The sequence below is a fragment of the Ceratotherium simum genome, chromosome 27 (genome assembly GCF_057802395.1).
Source record: "Ceratotherium simum simum isolate JZ-2026a chromosome 27, ASM5780239v1, whole genome shotgun sequence".
NCBI classification, from domain to species: Eukaryota; Metazoa; Chordata; class Mammalia; order Perissodactyla; family Rhinocerotidae; genus Ceratotherium; species Ceratotherium simum.
In genome coordinates, this window is record NC_141926.1 from 4,059,422 (window position 1) to 4,079,027 (window position 19,606).

The 19,606-nt window shown below is 44.7% G+C and overlaps 1 protein-coding gene across 3 annotated transcripts in view; it reads right to left on the minus strand.

Moving 5' to 3' along the window:
• The window catches only part of PDE9A (phosphodiesterase 9A), a 91,558-nt gene that overhangs the window by 35,464 nt on the left and 36,488 nt on the right, over positions 1–19,606 (minus strand). For all 3 annotated transcript variants that reach the window (XM_087418044.1, XM_014786871.2, XM_004429633.3), the window contains exon 4: positions 17,367–17,410. In XM_087418044.1, coding sequence (XP_087274170.1) covers positions 17,367–17,410 — 44 coding nt within the window. The remainder of the gene's footprint in view (positions 1–17,366; positions 17,411–19,606) is intronic.

Sequence of the window (19,606 nt, forward strand, 5' to 3'; positions counted from 1 at the left end):
CGAATGTGCTCTGCTCTCCCTCAGTGCCTCTGGAAGCCTCAGATAGCCCTAAACCCCTGGATTTGGGGGGCAATAAGCAGTTTTCAATCAAAAATGTTAGTCATCCCCAACCTTCCTGGCAAACCTACTCCTATCAGAAAAATCAGATATTACATAGGAAATCCATCTCTTTCTCCCAAACGCTGCATGGCATACACTGAATTTTAAAAATTAAAGCATATTCTCGTAATTTTGCTTTAAGAATTTCTTAATAGCTTTAAAAGTAACTGGCAACAGCTAGGGATGCTGGCAATTCAGGTGGACGTGACTGGGTCTTGGGCTCCCTTTGGACCTCAAAGATGTTGGAAAATGGGGAGAGTGGAAATGAGGCTTTGCGGGCATGGAAGTCAGTGTGAACCACTGCTGATCCACATGGAGGGGAGCAAGGGAGAGCCAGCCGATATTCACGGGCAGCTCACATGTTCCACTGTTCCATGAGAACAGCTGACATATCATCTAGGAGTGTCCCCGAATCTGGGGCACTGTAGTGGATTTCAAGGGCGCTGCTCCAAGCTCACTATGATTTACTCCTAGGCACCGATGGCTTGAATAAACGCAAAGATTGGGCCACCCATTTGGGTGGTCATAACACCCAAATGGTCAGTCATAACAACAGAGGTTTTGGTAGGCTCACTGTCAGCTTCTTCAAGTCTGGGCTGCTTTTTACCTGCCTACACCTGGACTGGCCTAAGTTAGATCATCTGGGGTGCTTGTCTGGCTGCCCTCTCAGGTGACAGGCACCAACAGGTGAATGCTGGGGCTGGCAGAGTCTCTCACACAGTAGAGAAGAGTTTAGTTTAGTTCCAGGGCAATCCCAGAGCCTGGCAGAGGCTGGGTCCAGTTTTTAGGATGCTGCCAAATCAGCCCAGCCTCAGGCCATGGCTCTCCACTAAAGTGGCCCCAGGACCTGGTCTATGGGACTGAAACAACCGAACCCCTGGGGATGACTGTGGAGCTGCCTGTTGGGGTTCAGGGGCAGGATTGAGCCCATGGGGTGGAAGATGGGCATCCCGCGTACCACAGTGTTTACCCAGCTGCTCTCTCAAGTGACCAGTGCAGGACCCTCGGAGTCCTGCACGTCTCGGATGCCCAGGGGCTGTCACCCGACTCTGCCTTGGGGTGTTGCAGACTCTTCAAGGAACCCGCCTCCGCCCCTCCCAGCCCTTCCAGGAATTGTTTACTTGTTTCAAACAAATCCTGAGTCTCCCCAGCACAGAAGGACACGAAAATCTGGTTTAAGTGATCAATAAGTCAGCCCAACCTATAATTCCTACTTCAAAGATTAGTTTAACACAGGCACTAATTCAGTCGGCCAGCCAGCTGAGCGGCACACCCTTTTCATCTTGTGCCGAACAGAACAATAACAGCGACAGCCATTCTTCTGTCCTCCGCACACCTGAGCTGTTTTGGCCTGTACCTTTCCCACCCTGGCAAATGAACGCAAACACAGCCCCAGGAATACACTGGCCCCCAGACCTGTGCATTGAGGGAAGGTGGCACAGGGACACCAGCTCGGGCATTTGACCCTCTAGTGGTGCGATGAATAGTACCCCATGGGCATGCGCGAGTTGCCTTGGCGTTCAGCATCGGTCCTGATCTCTCTTGATACATCAGCAATTGTTGCAGAATACCACTGTTGTGTTTCCACGCTGCTAACGTGATGCAATGGGCTGTGTTTTGTCTTATCAGTCTCACCCTGAAGCCACGGAGATACTGAGCATCCTCCAAGAAATACATACTTAACAGATACTCTCCTCAAGCAAACAAAAACTCTCTGAAGCTAGCCCTCCAGAAAGGGGTATCTTATTTTGCATTCAGGAAAATAACCCACATTACTTGGCCCCAAAGAGATAGACACCCCCGAGGCCCCGAAGATTGGGGGTGCATTTATTTCCACTCTTGTCCAGGGCTCTGCCTGGGAAAGGCGGGGAGGGGGGCTCCTCACCTGCCCCCCGACCCTCCTTCTCGGGGTGTCACAGCTCCTCTCCGGGGAAGCAAGAGGGGTGAACTCACCTCTGCTCCACTTTCACTCTCCCGGCCCCTCTAGCCGGTCGAGGACGTTCTAACCCAGGGCACGGTCATCGGCAATTCACTGTTTATGGATGTCATAAAACAGACATGCAGAATGAGGACGCTTCCTTTATAACCCAGGAGCACAATAAAGTTATATGATTAACAGTGACCTCGCCCCGCTTCTTAAAGGCACAGGGGCCCTTCGCAGGATCTGTCCCACCAGGAAATCACACAAGTTGACCAGCAGCCAAAGGGACGTCCCTGATGACTTGTGTTGTGACTTTGACTAGTTGCTTCTGCCTCCTGTTAGCCATTCAGATGTAATAAAGAAAGCAAAGTGGACCGAAGACCCGGATGACCACATGGGAAATTTTGGAGAGTTTTGCAACTGTCTTGGCTGAGCTACGTGCGGGATCACCGCAGACTCACCGCACCTCGGGGGCAGGAGCTGGATTGGTTTTTTCCCCTTTCAGTTTTGGAGAGGGGGATTTCATGTTCTGCATGGTTTAATTTGATCTCAGATGTCTGGATACAATTCTTCCTTATGCCTCCCTCTTCCTTAGGTTTAGTTTGCAAGAAATGTACCTCTAAGGTGAACAATCTCGGAGACAGCCAGCAATGCAATTTCCTTTATAGTTTTACAGATGGCAACAACCATCACAATCTTTATGGAGCTCTGTTCCAGGCACTGTCCTAAGTGGTTTGCATATGTTGATCATCTAATCCTCCTAATAACCTGAAGTGGCTGCATGATAGACAGGGAAGGCTGAGTCATGACATGGCCAAACTCATCTTGCCCTCCCTAGTCATGTTCCCAGCTAGGGCTGCAAAATAGGGCAGTGTTGCCCTTATCCATGGCGGGGAAGAGATTCTGCACACGTTCTCCCTCCCTCAGAAACACCCCCGCCATGGTTGATGAGGCGTGGTGTGCTTTTGAGGGAGAAGGACGTGGGCATGATATTCTTGTGAGGATGCCCTCAGAGGAATTTGAATTTGGCAACTGGCAGCTGACTGTACTTGCCGTGGGACTTTGTCCACCATAAAACCTGCATATGTCACTGTGACCGGACACCTTGTGGGAAAGTTTCACTATGGTGAAGCCAAAGGGGGTCAACTCTGGTTCACCATGTCTGGGCTTGACAGTGTGTCAAGTGGCCCCATAAGACTAGTTTCAGGAAGAATTCTGTCAAGATAAACTCTGATCCAATAAACCAATTATGGTACAAACGACAGGACTTTTGCAAAAATCTATTAAAGACTGAGGTTTCTTTGCAAACCAAAGGTTTTACTCCATCTGTGGACTTTAATATGTTGCACACAGCTGTAAAAGCTGTAGCAAGAGAAATTAAAAAACAGCCAACTAATCATTTGTAATAATGAAAGATATTCCATAAACTATGGAACATCCACAACATGAAGTCCTGTGCTGCTTTAAAAGAAAGGAAGATTTCTATTCTCTGCTATGGAGTGGTCTTACAGTGTGGGGTGGCTAGAACCTAAGCAGAAAATTTATTGGGTTGAGGGGTCAGAGGGCAAAGTTTGCGGTTGTCGGAGAGGGTGGAAATGAAAAAGGAATTCCCAAAGGAGGAAACTGGCGGGGTGGGGTGGGGGTGGGGGGGGTGGGACCAATTCTGTATAAACTCCCTTATTCCTGGGTTGATCTCTAAATTACACATGCCTGGGGGCCTAGAGGATGAAAGCACTCAGCAGAGATTTCAGCTGTTGCCAACTGCTGGGGAGATCAAGTTTGGAGTTTGAGTCCAGTCAAGTTAGAGGGCCTTGAAAAATGCCTCAGGTTTCCTCCTGAAACCCTAGAAAGGCCACATCTAGACATTTACCTGAACAAAGCACACAACCAAGCCTCCACAAGGTCAAGGTGATCAGCCAGTAATTTAACTGCTGACCAGAACAAAAATCAACATTCTTCGGAGGAAGCTAACAGAATTCAGAGTCTCTACAACGTATTATTCGCAATGTAAGTCTACACTAAAAAAACAGACATGCAAAGAAACAGGGAAATGTGATGGAAAGTCTAGAGAAAATCACCCAACAGAAACCCTAGATGACTCAGATGTTGAAAATAGCAAACTAAGCCTTTAATATAGCAATTATAACTATGTCAAAAGACCTAAAGAAAAAGATGTTAGTAAACAGTGAACAGATGGGGAATCTCAAGAGAGAAATCTATGAATAAGAATCAAATGAAAATTGTGGAATTTAAAAACAGATATAAAATAAAAAATTCATCGATGGGCTTATAGAAGTTTAGAGTCAGCAGAAGAGTCAGGGAAATTGAGGACAGATCAATAGAAACTATCCAATCTGAAGAAAAAAGGTTAAAAAAAGAGCCAGTCACTTGAGGAACAAAGTAAACTTTCTAACGTACATATAAGTAGAATCTCAGAAGGGAAGGTGAGTTAGAATGATGCATAAAATACATTTAAAGAAATAACAGCTGAAAATTTTACAAATTTGGTAATTTATTGACCATGGAAGCTCAATGAACACCAAGCAGGATAAACAAAAGGAAAGCCAGGGTTACTTGAACTGCTGATACCCAAGGATGAAGAAAAAACACCTGAAATCTGTCAGAGAAAAAGATACATTTCATGCAGGGGAACAATGATAAAGGAAAAGCTGACTTCTTGTCAGAAACAATCGAGGCCAGAAAAAATAAAATGAATTGACATCTTTAACAAGAACAAAACAGAACTGTGAATGCAGAATTCTAAACTCTTGTAAAACCATCTTTCAAAATGAAGGCAAAAATAAAGACATGTCCAGATAAGCAAAAGCTGAGAGAATTAGTCACTAGTAGTTCTGCACTGCAAGATATGTTAAAAGAAAAAAGAAATTTTCAGGTTGAAGAGATATAACACCAGCTGGAAGTTGGGATCGATAGGAAGAAACAAAAGCACCAGAAATAGAAAATAGGTAGGTAACTATAAAAAATTATCTTTAAGTTTCTTTTCATAATTTCTTCAAAAGGCAACTGGCTGTTTAAAGCAAAAATTATAATACTGTGTTATGGAGTTTATAATGCAGGTAGATTGTCTGTTTGGTCTGCTCTAACAGAATACCATAGACTGGGGGGCTTATAAACAACAGAAATTTATTGCTCACAGTTCTGGAGGCTGGAAGTCCAAGATTGAGGTGCTAGCAGATTCAGTGTCCGGTGAGGCCCCACTTCCTGGTTCACAGATGGCTGCCTTTTCACTGTCCTCACATGGCGGAAAGGGTGAGGGAACTCTTTAGGGTCTCTTTTATAAGGGCACTAATCCCATTCACGAGGGTTCTGCCCTCATGACCTACTCACTACCCAAAGGCCCCACCTCCAAATACCATCACATTGGGAGTTAGGATTTCAACATACGAATTTTGGGGGGACACAAACATTCAGTCCATAGCACAGGTGTGAAATGTACGGCAGCAATAGCTCAAAGGTTGTGAGGGAGGAATTATACTGCTGCAAAGTCCTTATGTTTTATGTGAAGTGGTACAATATTAATTCTAGATAGACTAAAAAGTTAAGGATGATTTAAAAATGGGCAAAGGATTTGAAAAGATACTTCAAGAAAAAAGATATACAGATGACAAACATATGAAAAGAAGCTCAACATCACTAGGGAAATGCAAACAACAAGACACCATTATGCCCCATTAGAACAGCAAAAATCCAAAACACTGACACCACTAAATGCTGGCAAGGATGTGGAGCATCAGGAACTCTCATTCATTGCTGATGGGAATGCAAAATGGTGCAACCACTTCGGAAGACAGCTTGTAAGTTTCTTACAAAATTAAATGTACTCTTACCATATCATCCAGCAATCGTGCTCCTGGGTATTTACCGAAATGAGTTGAAAACTTAAATTAACTTCCACACAAAACCTTCACATAGATGTTTATAGCAACTTTGTTCATAATTGCCAAAACTTTGAAGCAACCAAGATGTCCCTCAGTAGGCGAACAGATAAATAAACTGTGGTACATCCATATGATGGAATATTATTCAGCGCTAAAAAGAAATGAGCTGTGAATCCATGAAAAGGAATGAAGGATCCTTAAATGCACATTACTAAGCGAAAGACGCCAATCTGAAAAGGCTGCATACTGTATGATTCCAATGATGGACATTCTGGAAAAGGCAAAGCTATGGAGACAGTAAGAAGATCAGTGGTGGCCAGGGGTTAAGGGGGAGGGAGAAGAAATAGACGAAGCACAGAGAATTTTTAGGGCAGAGAAACTACTCTGTATGATACTGTAGTGGTGGATACATGTCATTATACATCCATCAAAACCCGCAGAATGTACAACACCAAGAGTGAACCCCAATGTAAACTGCGGACTTTGGTTGATAATGATGTGTCAGTGTTGGCTGTGGGAGAGGCTGAGGGAGTATGTGGGGAGGGGAATATGTGGGAACTCTCTGTACTTTTCACTCCATTTTGCTGTGAACCTAAAACTGCTGTAAAACATAAAGTCTATAATTAAAAAAAAAAAAGTTAAGGTTGCATGAGTAATACCTAGAACCACCACCTAAAAATAATGCTAAAAAGTATAGCTAAACAGCCAACAGAAGGAATGAAACGGAATACAAAAATTTATCCAATTAACCTAAGAGAAGGCAGAAGAGGAGGAATAGGAAATTAAACCCAAGATCAAAAAAAACCAAATAGCAACATGGTAGACCTAACCTCAACCATACCAATAAATACATTACATGTAAATGGACATAGAAAGAAATAATACTAAAATTACATAAAATCTTTCAGAAAATAGAGAAGAAAGCAAACTTCCCAGCATGTTTTATAAGGCCACCATAACCCCAATATCAAAACATGACAAAGACATTACAAGAAAGAAGTTACAAACCAATATCTCACTTGAACATAGATAGAAAAATCCTTAACATATTGTTAGGAAATCAAATCTAGCGATATATATCTAGCGATATATAAAAAGAGACTACACCTTACATCAGGGTACAGGTCCTGGATACCCTTTGTTAAATTTATTCCTAAGTATTTTTCTAGAAATACTCCCTGGGAATACAAGTGGGATTATGCCAGGAAAGCAAAGTTATTTTAACATTTGAAAATCAGTCAACATCATTCACTATCTTAACAGAATAAAGGATAAAAATCATATGATCATCTCAGTAAATGCAGAAAGAACATGTGACAAAACTCAACAATTATTTATGATAAAAACCATTAGAAAATGGGGAAAAAAGGGAAACTTCCTCAATGCATCTCAACAGATACAAACAGGACATCTGACACCATTAAAACAAAGAATATTGTCAAAGAACATTTGATGAAAAACTCTTAGCAAACTAGGAGAAGAGGACTTGAATCTGATAAAGGGCATCTACAAAAACTCTGTGGCTCATGTCACGCTCAGTGGTAAAAGAGTGAACACATTTCCCCAAGGTTGGGATAAGGAAAGGAGGTCTTCTCTTACTTTACTTAATTGTATTGGAGGTTCAACCAATGCAACAAGACCAGAGAAAGAAGTAAAACCCAAAAAGATTGGAATGCAAGAAGGAAAGCTGTTTTTATTATTAAAAGATAATGACTGTCTCTATGGGAAACCCTAGGAATCTCTGAAACAACTACCAGAACTAACAAATGAATTAAGTAATGTCACAAGATACTACGTCAATATACAAAAATCTGTTGTATTTTTACAAGCTAGCAGCAAACAAGTGGAAAATTAAATTAAGATCCCATTTATACTAACACCAGAAAGCAGAAAATGCTGAGGAGCAGATTTAACAAAAAACATGCAAGACCTCTATCCTGAAAGCTATAAACACTGCTGCGTGGAGGGATGCATCACGTTCATGGAGTGGAAGACTTAATATAGTTAAGATGTTGTTGTTCCCAAATTAATCTATGTATTGGATGCAATTCCAATCAAAGTCATAGAGGCTTTTTAAAAAAGAAATTGACAAGTGGATTTTTTTTTTGAGGAAGATTGGCCTTGAGCTAACACCTGTTGCCAGTCTTCCTCTTTTTTCTTTTTTCTGCCCAAAGCCCCAGTACATAGTTGTGTATCATAGTGGTAGAGCTGTAGCTCTTCTATATGGGATACTGCCTCAGCATGGCCTGATGAGTGGTGAGTAGGTCCACGCCCAGGATCCGAACAGGCCACCAAAGTGGAATGCGTGAACTTAACCGCTGAGCCACTGGGCTGGCCCCTGACAAGTGGATTCTTAAGTCTAAAATTTGTAGGGAAAAGGAAAGGACCCATATAACCAAAAGAACTAAAAAAGAAGTGGAAATGTGGAAGACTATCTGATTTCAAACTCTAGCAATTAAACCAGTGTGGTACTTGTGCCAGGATAGGCAACTAGTTCGATGAAACAAAACAGAGAGTCCAGAAAGAGACCCACACACATAGAGACACTTTTCAACAAAGGTGTTAAAGTGATTCAACGGGAAAAGGAAAGTCCTTTTAACAAGAGGTGCTATAACAACCGGATATATGTATGGGAAAAAAAAAATGAATGTCAACCCCTACCTCACACCACACACAAAATTAATTTGAAATGGATCATAGATTAAAATATAACAGCTATAACTCTAAATCTCCCCAAAATTTATCTTCATGACCTTGGGGTAGAAAAAGAGTTCTTAGGGAAGACACAGAAAGCACCAAACATAAAAGAAAAACTTCTTAAATTAGACTTCATCAAATTAAAAACTTGTGCTCACCCAATGACCTCATTAATAAAATGAAAAAGGCAAGTCACAAACTGGGAAACAAAATATTTGCCATACATACATCTTAAAAACGAATTCTATCCATAATATATAGTTTCCTACCAGTGATAAAAAATCATACAAGCCAGTTTAAAAAATGAGCAAAATACTTAGAACAGATACTTCCTGAAATAAGGTATTCGAATAGCCAATAAGCACAAAAAACACGCCCAAGTATCATGAAATCACCTAAGAAACGCAAATTAACACCATAATGAAATATGATCTTACACCTATTTGAATGTCTAAAATTGAAAAAAAATTGAGATAGCCTCGTGTTGGGCTGCACGTGGAACAACTGGTTCAGTCATATACTGCTGGTGGGAGTGTAAAATGGTACAACCATTGGTTGAACAGTTTGGCAGCTTCTTATAAAGTTAAACATACATTTATCATATGAACCAGCAACTCTACTCCTAGGAATTTATCCAAGATAATTGACAAATATGTCCACAATGAGACTTGTACAATGTTGACGGTTGCTTGACCCCAAACTGGCAATTACCCAAATGTGCATCCACAGGAAAATTAATGAACAAATTGTGGAGTACCCATGAAATGGAATACTACTTAGCAATACAAAAGTAAATAAATGACATGCATGAATCTTTAAACATGACACTGAAAGAAAGAATCCAGATGCAAAAGAGCACATACTGTGTGATTCCATTCTCATGACATTCAAGAACAGGAAAAAGTAATTTTTGGTAACAGAAGTGAGAACAGTGGTTTCTTACGGTGTGTGGGGACTGCCTTGAAAAGAGACATAAGGGAATTTTTCTGGGGTGATGGAAACACTCTTTATCGTGATTGGGGTGGTGCCTACAGGCATGTGTACTTTTATCAAAGCTCATCAAACTGTACACTTCACGTCTGCACATTTCACCGCACAGTTAGATGGGAAACGGGTGAGTGCGTGGGTTCTGCCTGGTTCTCACAGATGCCCGGAGGCAGAGAGAACGGTTTGAGCACGTGTTTCCTTGAGGTACTTGCAGGAATGTTCAGAAGTCATCATGTTCACTGTACTACATTCTGTAGTCATGACACATAGATCCCAAAGACCTCAGTATTATTGTTTGCCACCCACATCGCTGACAGCGATGTGCTCAGTGCTGCTGCTGCTGGCTAGACCACCCCAAGGGGAGGCTGAATACGCAATTCACCAAAGCTAAAGAAAACAGAAACGGAGGAAGTCCCTCAGATGCATCATAGGAGAAATGGGTCATTTTCATTTTATACACTGCATCCTTTTTGTTTTACAAATAACGCCAGTTAAGATGACTAACGCTACGATTATAAAGCTCTTTGGAATGAAATTGCACTAAAAATAGAAAATATTATTAGGAAGCAGTATTATTTCTCATAAACAATATGTTTGTGCTCAAATTTCAAGCATTAACATGACTTGCAAGTGAAAATAGAGGCAAAACTACATGTGTAGTTTAGACCTCAGGAAGCATTCCTGTTCTCTTAAAATTCAATCATTCCAGAGACACACAACGTTATCCATTCAAAAGTGCCCTCCAGGTCATTTTAAATGATAGCCACCATTTATTGAGGACTTACCAAGTGGCAGGCACTGTGCTAAGCATTTTGCATGAATTACCTCGTTTATCCTTGCAAGAACCAGGCGAGGTATGTACTCTGATTGCTATTCTGCAGGGGCAATTGAAAGCACTATGGTTAAAGGTTTCCTGAGGCCATTTTGCCCAACTGACAGATGAACGCGGGCAGCTGGAGAGCCCTTTACCCTACCTTCCCATTTCCCAAGTTGACACCTCTTAGGTTGGGTTCCTCAAAAGCAGACTCTGAGATGAGGATTTGGGCACCAGGAGGGTATCTGGAGGTGATCCCGGGAACCCCTGGGAGGGAGCGGGGAATTGGGGCAAGGAAGTGAAGAACGCCTACAAGCTGAGTCAGTGAGCAGGTTACCGCTGGGGGCAGCTGTTGCCCAGTGGTCAGGGGTCCCTTTGAGCAACTGTATGGACGACATCTGAGAACTGTCCCACCATGGGGCAAGAAAGCAGAGCATGTCTGCCCCTCGGCTCCCTCTCTCGCTGGGAGGGCTGTTTGGGGATAGTGAGCCCTCAGCACCTCTGGCCTGTCGTGCACGGAGGAAGGCCGCAGGCAGGCAGGGGACTCGGGCTGGGAAGAGAAGCCGTGAGTGGGAACCACATCAACAGCCTCTGGTCCCTGCCGTGCACACGCTCTTATCTCACACCTTTCCCACCGAGGTGGCTGGACTTCTAATTTTTAAAATTTAAATATTTTACTTAATCCAATATATCTCAAAAGATCTCATTTCAATGTGTATCATTCACACAAAAATTTGCACACCAATGTTCACAGCAGCACCATTCGCGACAGCCAAAAAGTGGAAACAACCCAAATGTCTGTGACCTGGATAAACAAAACGTGGCCCACCCACACGAAGAAGCGTGGCTCAGCCATAAAAAGGACTGAAGTGTGGACACTTGCTACCACATGGAGGAACCTTGAGAACACTGAAGCAAAGTGAAAGAAGCCAGACACAAAAGGCCTCATATTCCATTATATGAACCATCAGGAATAGGCATTTCCATGGAGACAGAAAGTAGATTAGTAGTTGCCAGGGGATGGAGAGTAAAGGCAATGGGAGTAACGCTAATAGGTGTGGGGTGATAGAACGTTCTGGAATTAGATAGTGGTGATGGTTGCACAACAAAGTGAATACACTAAAAACTATTGAATTTGTACACTTTAAAATGGTGGATTTTATGCTATGTGAATTATACCTGAACAAGAAAACATGCACTAGAGACATTATTAATGAGATATTTCACATTCCTTTTTCCATACGAGGACTTCAACAGCCAGGGTATATTTTACATCTGCAGCAATCTGTATTTGGACCGTGGCCAGCCTTTGAGACATCTGGTCCCCTTCTGGTGGACCGTGCATCCTGGGGGCAGCTTCGGGGTTCCATCACAGTCCCCGAGTCCCCTTCAGCTGCAGTGTTCCGTGGTGTGGAGATTTTAGCAAGCCACAACTTGCCTGGAGTGTGACCTGTTTCCTAAGCTGTGGGGCCCAGGCTTGGGGTTAGGTTTCTCTAAGAGACCTGAGCAGAGCCAGCACACGTGGCAAGATACAGACGGGCCCTTCTGGCCTGGTCTCCCTGGGTCTTGAGGCATAAGACCCCTCTAAACTAGTGAGGGCATCTGTAACGGGCAGCTAGAGCCCTCCCCAGAGAAGTGTGTGCCCCGTGGACTGGGCTGCTTGTCGCCCACTGGAATTCTGGGCACCATTCAATGCACAGCCAGACACCCCGTCGCTCCCCATCGGCCACCTGTCACCTTTGACTGCAGAGGCACCAGGGCATGCTGTGGCTGCTCCTGATGTGTGTGGACGGCTCAGCTCTCATCGTCCATCTTTGGGAACAAAGATAACAAAGCTCTTGGGAGCAGGAATCCTTTGAATCACCCACGATCTCTGCCAGGGTGACAGAACAGGAGAGCCACGCTCAGCTGGAGCCGGGCGGCCTGGGCCATGGCGTGTGGGCTTCCACAGGGCCTCTCTCCAGGCTGGGCTGGACGATAGGCTGCCAGAGATGGGCAGTGTGTTGTGCGCTGTAAGACCCCGTTCTGGTCCTAGGGAAGGGCAGGGAACGGAGAGGAAGCGGCAGTGTGTGCGTCCCTACAGCAGGGTCCTCTTTTAGTTCTAAAGTTGAAGACCCTCTGCGAGATTAAGAGTGACTCGATGCTTAACAGCCACTACTGCCCCGAGAAAAGAGCCCAGGCTCCGACTGGACCTATAAGCTGCTGCAGGTTCTTCGGGCTCGTGAAAGTGGACCCCGGCCGGGAGTGCAGGCGGCCTGTGGTCAAAAGAGAACGCTGGCCTTGACTGGCACTGCAGCACACAGCCTGAGCCCCACACTGCCTGTCCTGCTCGGGAGGCTCGGACCAGGCGAGGCCCGGCCTCTTCCTCGGGGCCCCTCCTTTCCCTCGGAGTGCTGACCCCGTGGTTAATGGGCGGTGTGGCCATTACTCTAATGGGCACCTCCGTCGGCTCCTGGTAGGAGAGGACACGCAGGCAGGCACTCGATAACAGACTGCCGCCCGAAATAACGTATTTGATAATTTGGAAGACTCCACTGTTTGAGTCTGAGCTGCTCAAATCAAATAAAAATGACGAATGGTTCGAGGCTTTTCAAAAGAATCGGCACTGTCGTCATAAAAAGATGCATCAAAGTTCATCCCATGGTTTTTACAGTTGCTATTAGCTGTATTTCATTTATAAAAGGGAAAAACAGTCTACCTGCATGACTGTCTCCCACGATGAGGTGAAGAGAACGTTTTCCTAAAAAGGCGTCTATAAACACACAACTTCCCTCTTTATGGGGGTCATTACACGTCGTGTGTTCTGGGGGCATGAGGCTGTTCCACTGCCCTTCCCTGGGGCCTACTTCTTGCTTGTGAGAAGGTCAGTGCAGCTCCCCGTGGTGAGCGGGCCAGGCCAGAACCAGCCCAGCCTTCTTTTCTACGAAAAGTCACGTTTTTCACAATACTCTTCCCTTTACTGGTTCCTAACATTTAAGTAGCAAAACAGCCAGACTGGGGCATTTCTGCACCGCACGGCTCCACCAGGACCCGTCAGGAGCGTCTATTGAAACGTGTGACTTGGAGGATGAGCAAGGAGGGCGGGGACTCCAGGAGGGGCCGGGTCTGGGGGCCTCAGCCGCTGCACGTGAGTCTGCACACGGGATCTCATTTCCTTTCCTGAGGCTTTTTTTCCTGCCATTGTGAGTGTGGGCTGTCAATTCAAGGGCACGTGGGGCTCCTGACAGGACCGCACGCAAGGCTGCATGGCCAGGACTGAACCTGTGCAGAGGCCGGGTAGGGACAGACAGGAGACGGAAGGTTATTTCCCCCGAGAGAGCTAAAAGAGTTAAAAATTCCTAAGAACAAGTTCCAAAGGGAGAAGACAGCGCTCTGCTTCCTTACTTGTCTCAAGAAGGCTCAGGCCGTGGGGGTCTACCTGACATCAACTTTGTCCCCCAGAGAACAACCTGAAATCCTGGTGCATTTGAAGAGAAGGGGTCCTCACACACCAGAGCCGGGGAGAGGTGGTGTTTGCCTGACCGGGAATGTGCACAGAGCAAGGGGAGGCCTGACCCACGGGGGTGTTGAAGTTGCCCCAAGAAATGCAGTGCCTTCGGAGGAAACCCACTCCTTGTCACTGCGGAGGAAATTCCATGGCACTGCCAGAGGAACAGAGAAACAGAGCAGACCGAGGCCCAGCCGGGCCCTTCACTTGGCTGCTTCTCTCTCTCAAGAGCAATGCTCTCAGTCAGCAGAAATGCATGTAGCTTCCTGTCCCTTCCAGATGCACCAGGGGCTGCCCAACAGGTACAGTAAGCTCCTACTATGCGCAAGGCCCTGTGCTGGGGCCAGGGCAGTGGGAACCTGGCCCTGCTGAAGTTCTCAAGGAGGTCACGTCCCCGTGCTGCTTTCACCGCCGCCCGCCCAATGCTTCAGAACCGGCCCCCGCCCCCTCTTTAAACATCGCACTCAGCCTCGAGGTGAGCAGTTATCTTCTCATCCTGGCATATTTAGAAGAAATGCTCCGTTTTGTTCCTTCACTCAAAACATCATGATGGTGAGATATTAACATGACTCTTGGTGTTCTGCAGCGCGGTTTGTGATCAAACGTCTCTGCTCCTAGGATCCCAGGTTTGGGAGGGACTGCAGACTTCCTGATTTCAGGACTTACTACAAACCTACAGTAATCAACACGGTGCGGCATTGGTTTAAGGCCAGACGTGTACATTGACGGAGCAGGATAGTGAGCCCAGAAGAAGACACACATATATGGTCAACTGATTTTCAGCAAAGGTGTCATGATAAGTCAATGCAGGAAAGCATTGTCTTTTCAGCAAATGTTCTGGAGCAAATAGATATCTGTGTAGAGAAAGGGAACCATAATTCTTTTCTCCCCCACTTGAAGGTGGGCTAGGGACCTGCTTCCAAAGAATAGAGTAAAAAATGGGAAAACTAGTAACTTTACAGCGGAGAAGCCAGTGATTCATGTGGATGTCATGGACCCCATGTATTCTTTCCAAAATCCACACCCCCAGGCTGATCATGAGAAAAGCATCAGATAAACCCAGATTGGGAGACATTCTGTAGACTCTTCGAGACTGCCAAGGTCATGACAAGCAAGGAAAGTCTGAGACACTGTCAGAGCAGAGAAGACAGGGAAGACATAACGACTGAGTGCAATGTGGGTTGTGGATTGATCCTGGAAGAGAAAAAGCACGTCAGGAGAAAAACTGGTGAAATCTGAAGAAACTATGGGGTTTAGTTAATAATAATGTAAAAAAATATATATTATTATTATTTTTTTTTTTTGTGAGGAAGATCAGCCCTGAGCTAACATCCATGCTAATCCTCCTCTTTTTGCTGAGGAAGACCGGCTCCGAGCTAACATCCACTGCCAATCCTCCTCCTTTTTTTCCCCAAAGCCCCGGTAGATAGTTGTATGTCATAGTTGCACATCCTTCTAGTTGCTGTATGTGGGACGCGGCCTCAGCATGGCCGGAGAAGCGGTGTGTCGGTGTGCGCCTGGGATCCGAACCCGGGCCGCCAGTAGCGGAGCGCGCACACTTAACCGCTAAGCCACGGGGCTGACCAAAAAAAATTAATAAGTCAAGGGCTTACTAAGCTTTTATGTTAAAAAGGTATTTTCATACTAGGAAAAGTTAGAACTCATGTTTTATTCTAACATCTACTCTCAATTAAGAGTTTTCATAAAGAGCTACTCAAGCATAAAAAAATTTAAAGCAACTAGTGTTCATGTGTGAGCTGAGAAGGATGGGAAACTGAGGCACAGAAACATCAATGCCTCACTCACACACCATCTGGCATGGTATGGGTGGCTTCAAAATTCTATTCTGTAGCCATCAACCTTACAAAAATGAAAATTAAATGAACGTTAAATTTAAAAAAGGAAAATAAACCTCAACTTTTGCCTCAGGCCATACACAAAAATTAACTTGAAATGGATCATAGACCTAAATGCAAAAGCTAAAACTATAAAAGTTTTAGAAGAAAACTTCACAACTATGGGATAAACTAAGATTTCTTAGCTAGAACACAAAAAGTAGAAACCATAAAAAAACAAGATTGATAAATTGGGCTTAATCAAAATTTAGAACTTCTAGTCATTAAGAAACACTGATAAGAAAATGAAGAGGCAAGTTGCAGATCAGGAGAAAATACTTATAATATATAACTGACAAAGGGTGTGTACCCCAGATATATGAGGAACACTCACAGCTCAATGAGAAGAAGGAAAGCAACCCATCATCAGCACCAATAAACCAGAAAGGATGTGCATACATACTTCATAAAAGAAGATTTATGAATTGCCAGTAAATACTTTAGAGACACTCACCATCATTCATCACTAGGGAAATACAAATTAAAGTAACCACGCAATACCACTACACACTCATTAGAATGATTAACACAAAAAGGCTGACACTATAAGTGCTGGTGAGAATGTGAAGCAACTAGAACACTCATATCTTCTGGGTGGGAATGCAAAATGGTGCCGCCATTTTGGAAAAAAATGATTTTTACAATGTTAAACATATACTTAATCATATGACCCAGCAATCCAAGAGAAATGAAAACACATGGCGCCATAAATGCGTGTACTTGAACGCTCATAGCAGCCTTCTTCATAAAAGCCCCCGAATGGAAACAACCCAGATGTCCTTCAACAGGTAACTGGATAAACAAACTGTGGTCCATCCACACCATAGAACACTATTCATCAGTAAAAAGGATGCACTATGGATACACACAACACATGGACAAGGCTCAAAAACATTAGACTGAGTCAAAAAAGAGTAGACATTCTATGCAATTCTTTTATAGGGAACTCTCAAAAAGACAAATCTAATCAACGGTGTCAGAATGCAGATCAGTTGCCACCAGAGACCAGGAGTCGAGGGAGGGGGCGGACAGGGAAGGGGCACAGAGAACTTCTCCAGGTGATGTAAATGCTTTTTGTCTTGATTTTAGTGGTAGTTACAAGGGTGTGTAAATTTTTCAAAGCTCATCAAAATATACACTTAAATGGGAGCATTTTATTATGCATAAATCATACATAAACAAAAGTGATAAAAAAATCCAAAAGGAAATGAGATTTTAATAAAACAACACCCCTGACTGCATGAGGCATCCTGAGGGCTAGGGCTGCAAATGGACCGCCTTTGTGGCTCACAGTCTGAATGGGCAGGACGGGTGCTGGGCCCAGGAAGAAACAAGAGTGGAATGTCACCCAGTGTCTGCTAAGTCCTCGGGGACAGGGTGGGAGGGGGTCCCTGAGGGATTGTCAAGGGCAGAGTATAAGACCATCTCTGCAGTAGGATACGGCTTTACGTTCCGTAACAGGATCAGGCTTTAGATTGAAATGCTTAACTAATACATATTCAATCACAGGGGCAGCCTGGAGCTTTTTTTTTTTCCTTTTAATTTAAAAATGATAGCAGGGCCTTACCAGAGAGTTGCTTGACGGCCACCGGTCTCACTTTGTAGGGAGTCCTGCAAAAGAGAAGATGGTTCCTCTGTGAGATGCTGTCACAGACGTTCTAGGCACATCTGCTATGAGAGATAAGCGCTGGGGGTAAATTAGAATTCAGTGGATTAGGTTTTTTTCTTGAAATTAGTTTCTTTGGATGTTCTAAGCTTCCTCATTCAGAAGAATTCTAAATACTGTAAATACATCACTTAAATGATGAACTTCCTCTATAATGTTCACATGTGGCCAATAAAACAAATTTTGTGATGGGTCCCAGTACCGCTCAGGTGTAGAATCCAGGGGGGATGGCAAAGACTCTGCCAGGATTGCCCATGACATCCCAGGACCTGACTGATGTAGGGCAGCCCTCTCTCCTTTGCTTGGTTTGAGCTCCTGGCGACTGCATCTCCCAGGTGCACCGGAGAGGATGGTGTCAATAACTCAGTCGAAAATGCACTGGCGGGCCGGCTCTGTGGCTTAGCGGTTAAGTGCGCGCGCTCTGATGCTGGCGGCCTGGGTTCGGACCCTGGGAGCGCCCGGAGGCACCACTTCTCCGTCCAACGCGAGGCCGAGTCCCGCGTACAGCAACTAGAAGGATGTGAACCTATGACATACAACTATCTACTGGGGCTTTGGGGCGAAAAAGCTGAATAAATAAAATCTTTAAAAAAAAAAAAAAAAAAAAAAAAAAAAGAAAATGCACTGGCATCTCAGGATTACTGCCACCCAAGTAATCGTGAGACTCAGAGGGAGTGGGAAGAGAATTCTGGTCATATGTACAACAGACAAAAGGTTACTGTCCCTCACATACAAGGACCTCTGGCAAAGGGGAGGAAAAGACAACTAAGCCAATGGAAAATAGGCAAAGAGGGGCTGGCCCGGTGGCGCAAGTGGTTAAGTGCGCAGACTCCGTCGCAGTGGCCCGGGGTTCGCCGGTTTGGATCCTGGATGCGCACCGACGAACTGCTTATTAAGCCATGCTGTGGTGGTGTCCCATATAAAGTAGAGGAAGATGGGCACAGATGTTAGCCCAGGGCCAGTCTTCCTCAGCAAAAAAGAGGAGGATTGGCATTGGATGTTAGCTCAGGGCTGGTCTTCCTCACAAAAAAACCAAAAAACAAAACAAAAAAACCAAAACCAAAAAAAAAGAAAATAGGCAAAGAACAGGAACAGAGAATAGCCAATAATAATAAAAATTTTTAAAAAGTCATCTCAAGAGAGATGCTGTTTTTTTACCCAGCAGTTTAGTAAAATTTCAAAACTTAATAAGAGGAGTCTACAAGGACACAGGGCCCCGGGGGCCCACGAGCACTGCTGGTGGGAGTATGGAGGGCCACCTTCTTGGGGAGAGAAACTTAGCAACATGGATTAAAATGTAAAATACGTCATCCTTTGTCTCAGCCCGTGAATTCAGGAACACATGTCCCGCATGAAGCGTCAGTACATGGGGGAGATCTTCAGACGCCATTTGTTCACGCCATCATTCATTCATTCATTCAATAGATTTTTCACCGAGTGCCCGCTGTCATCAGGTGTTGGTGATATAATGGTGAACAAGACAAGAATGTTCCTGCCCTCAGGGAACCGACATGCCACGTTCAAGTACGAGGTGAAAAGACTGTGTATCACCGAACCGTCTGAATGGCTAAGCCCTAGAAACACTCTGGCCCCTCTCCACTCAGGGGACAGATGACACCTCAGCCGTTCGTCATTCAGGGGTTCAAGATGCAGATGAGTGTGCAGGTGTTGATCTGGAGGGATGCCCAGGACATCCCGTTAGGAAGACACAGCAGTGACCGAGTAACAGAGTGAGCTCAGCTCTGGAGAAAGAAACACAGAGAATCTGGAGGGATTCACACACAGCAAACAGTTAACAGCGATTAACTGGGGTGATACCTGCGGTTTAACAGTTACAGGCAACGTGGAAAATTTTCACAATTAAAACACTGACCAAGGATAAAAATAAAAACCACGTGGCACTCTGGATGGTGGACAGACAACTCCACGGCGTCTAGAGTTCTCGCCTCAGCCCAGGAGGGATTCCTCCGGGCATCAAGTGTCCAGAGGTGAGTCCACAGGTTCATGTCTGCCAGTGAGTTCCTGCTCCCACTTGGGAAAAGGCCCCACTTCAGGTCTTCTGGAAGCTGGTTATTTGGGACTGAGGATTCATTCTCTAGAGAGATGTTGTCATAATGGTGTTTGGGTCCTGGCAGATCGGT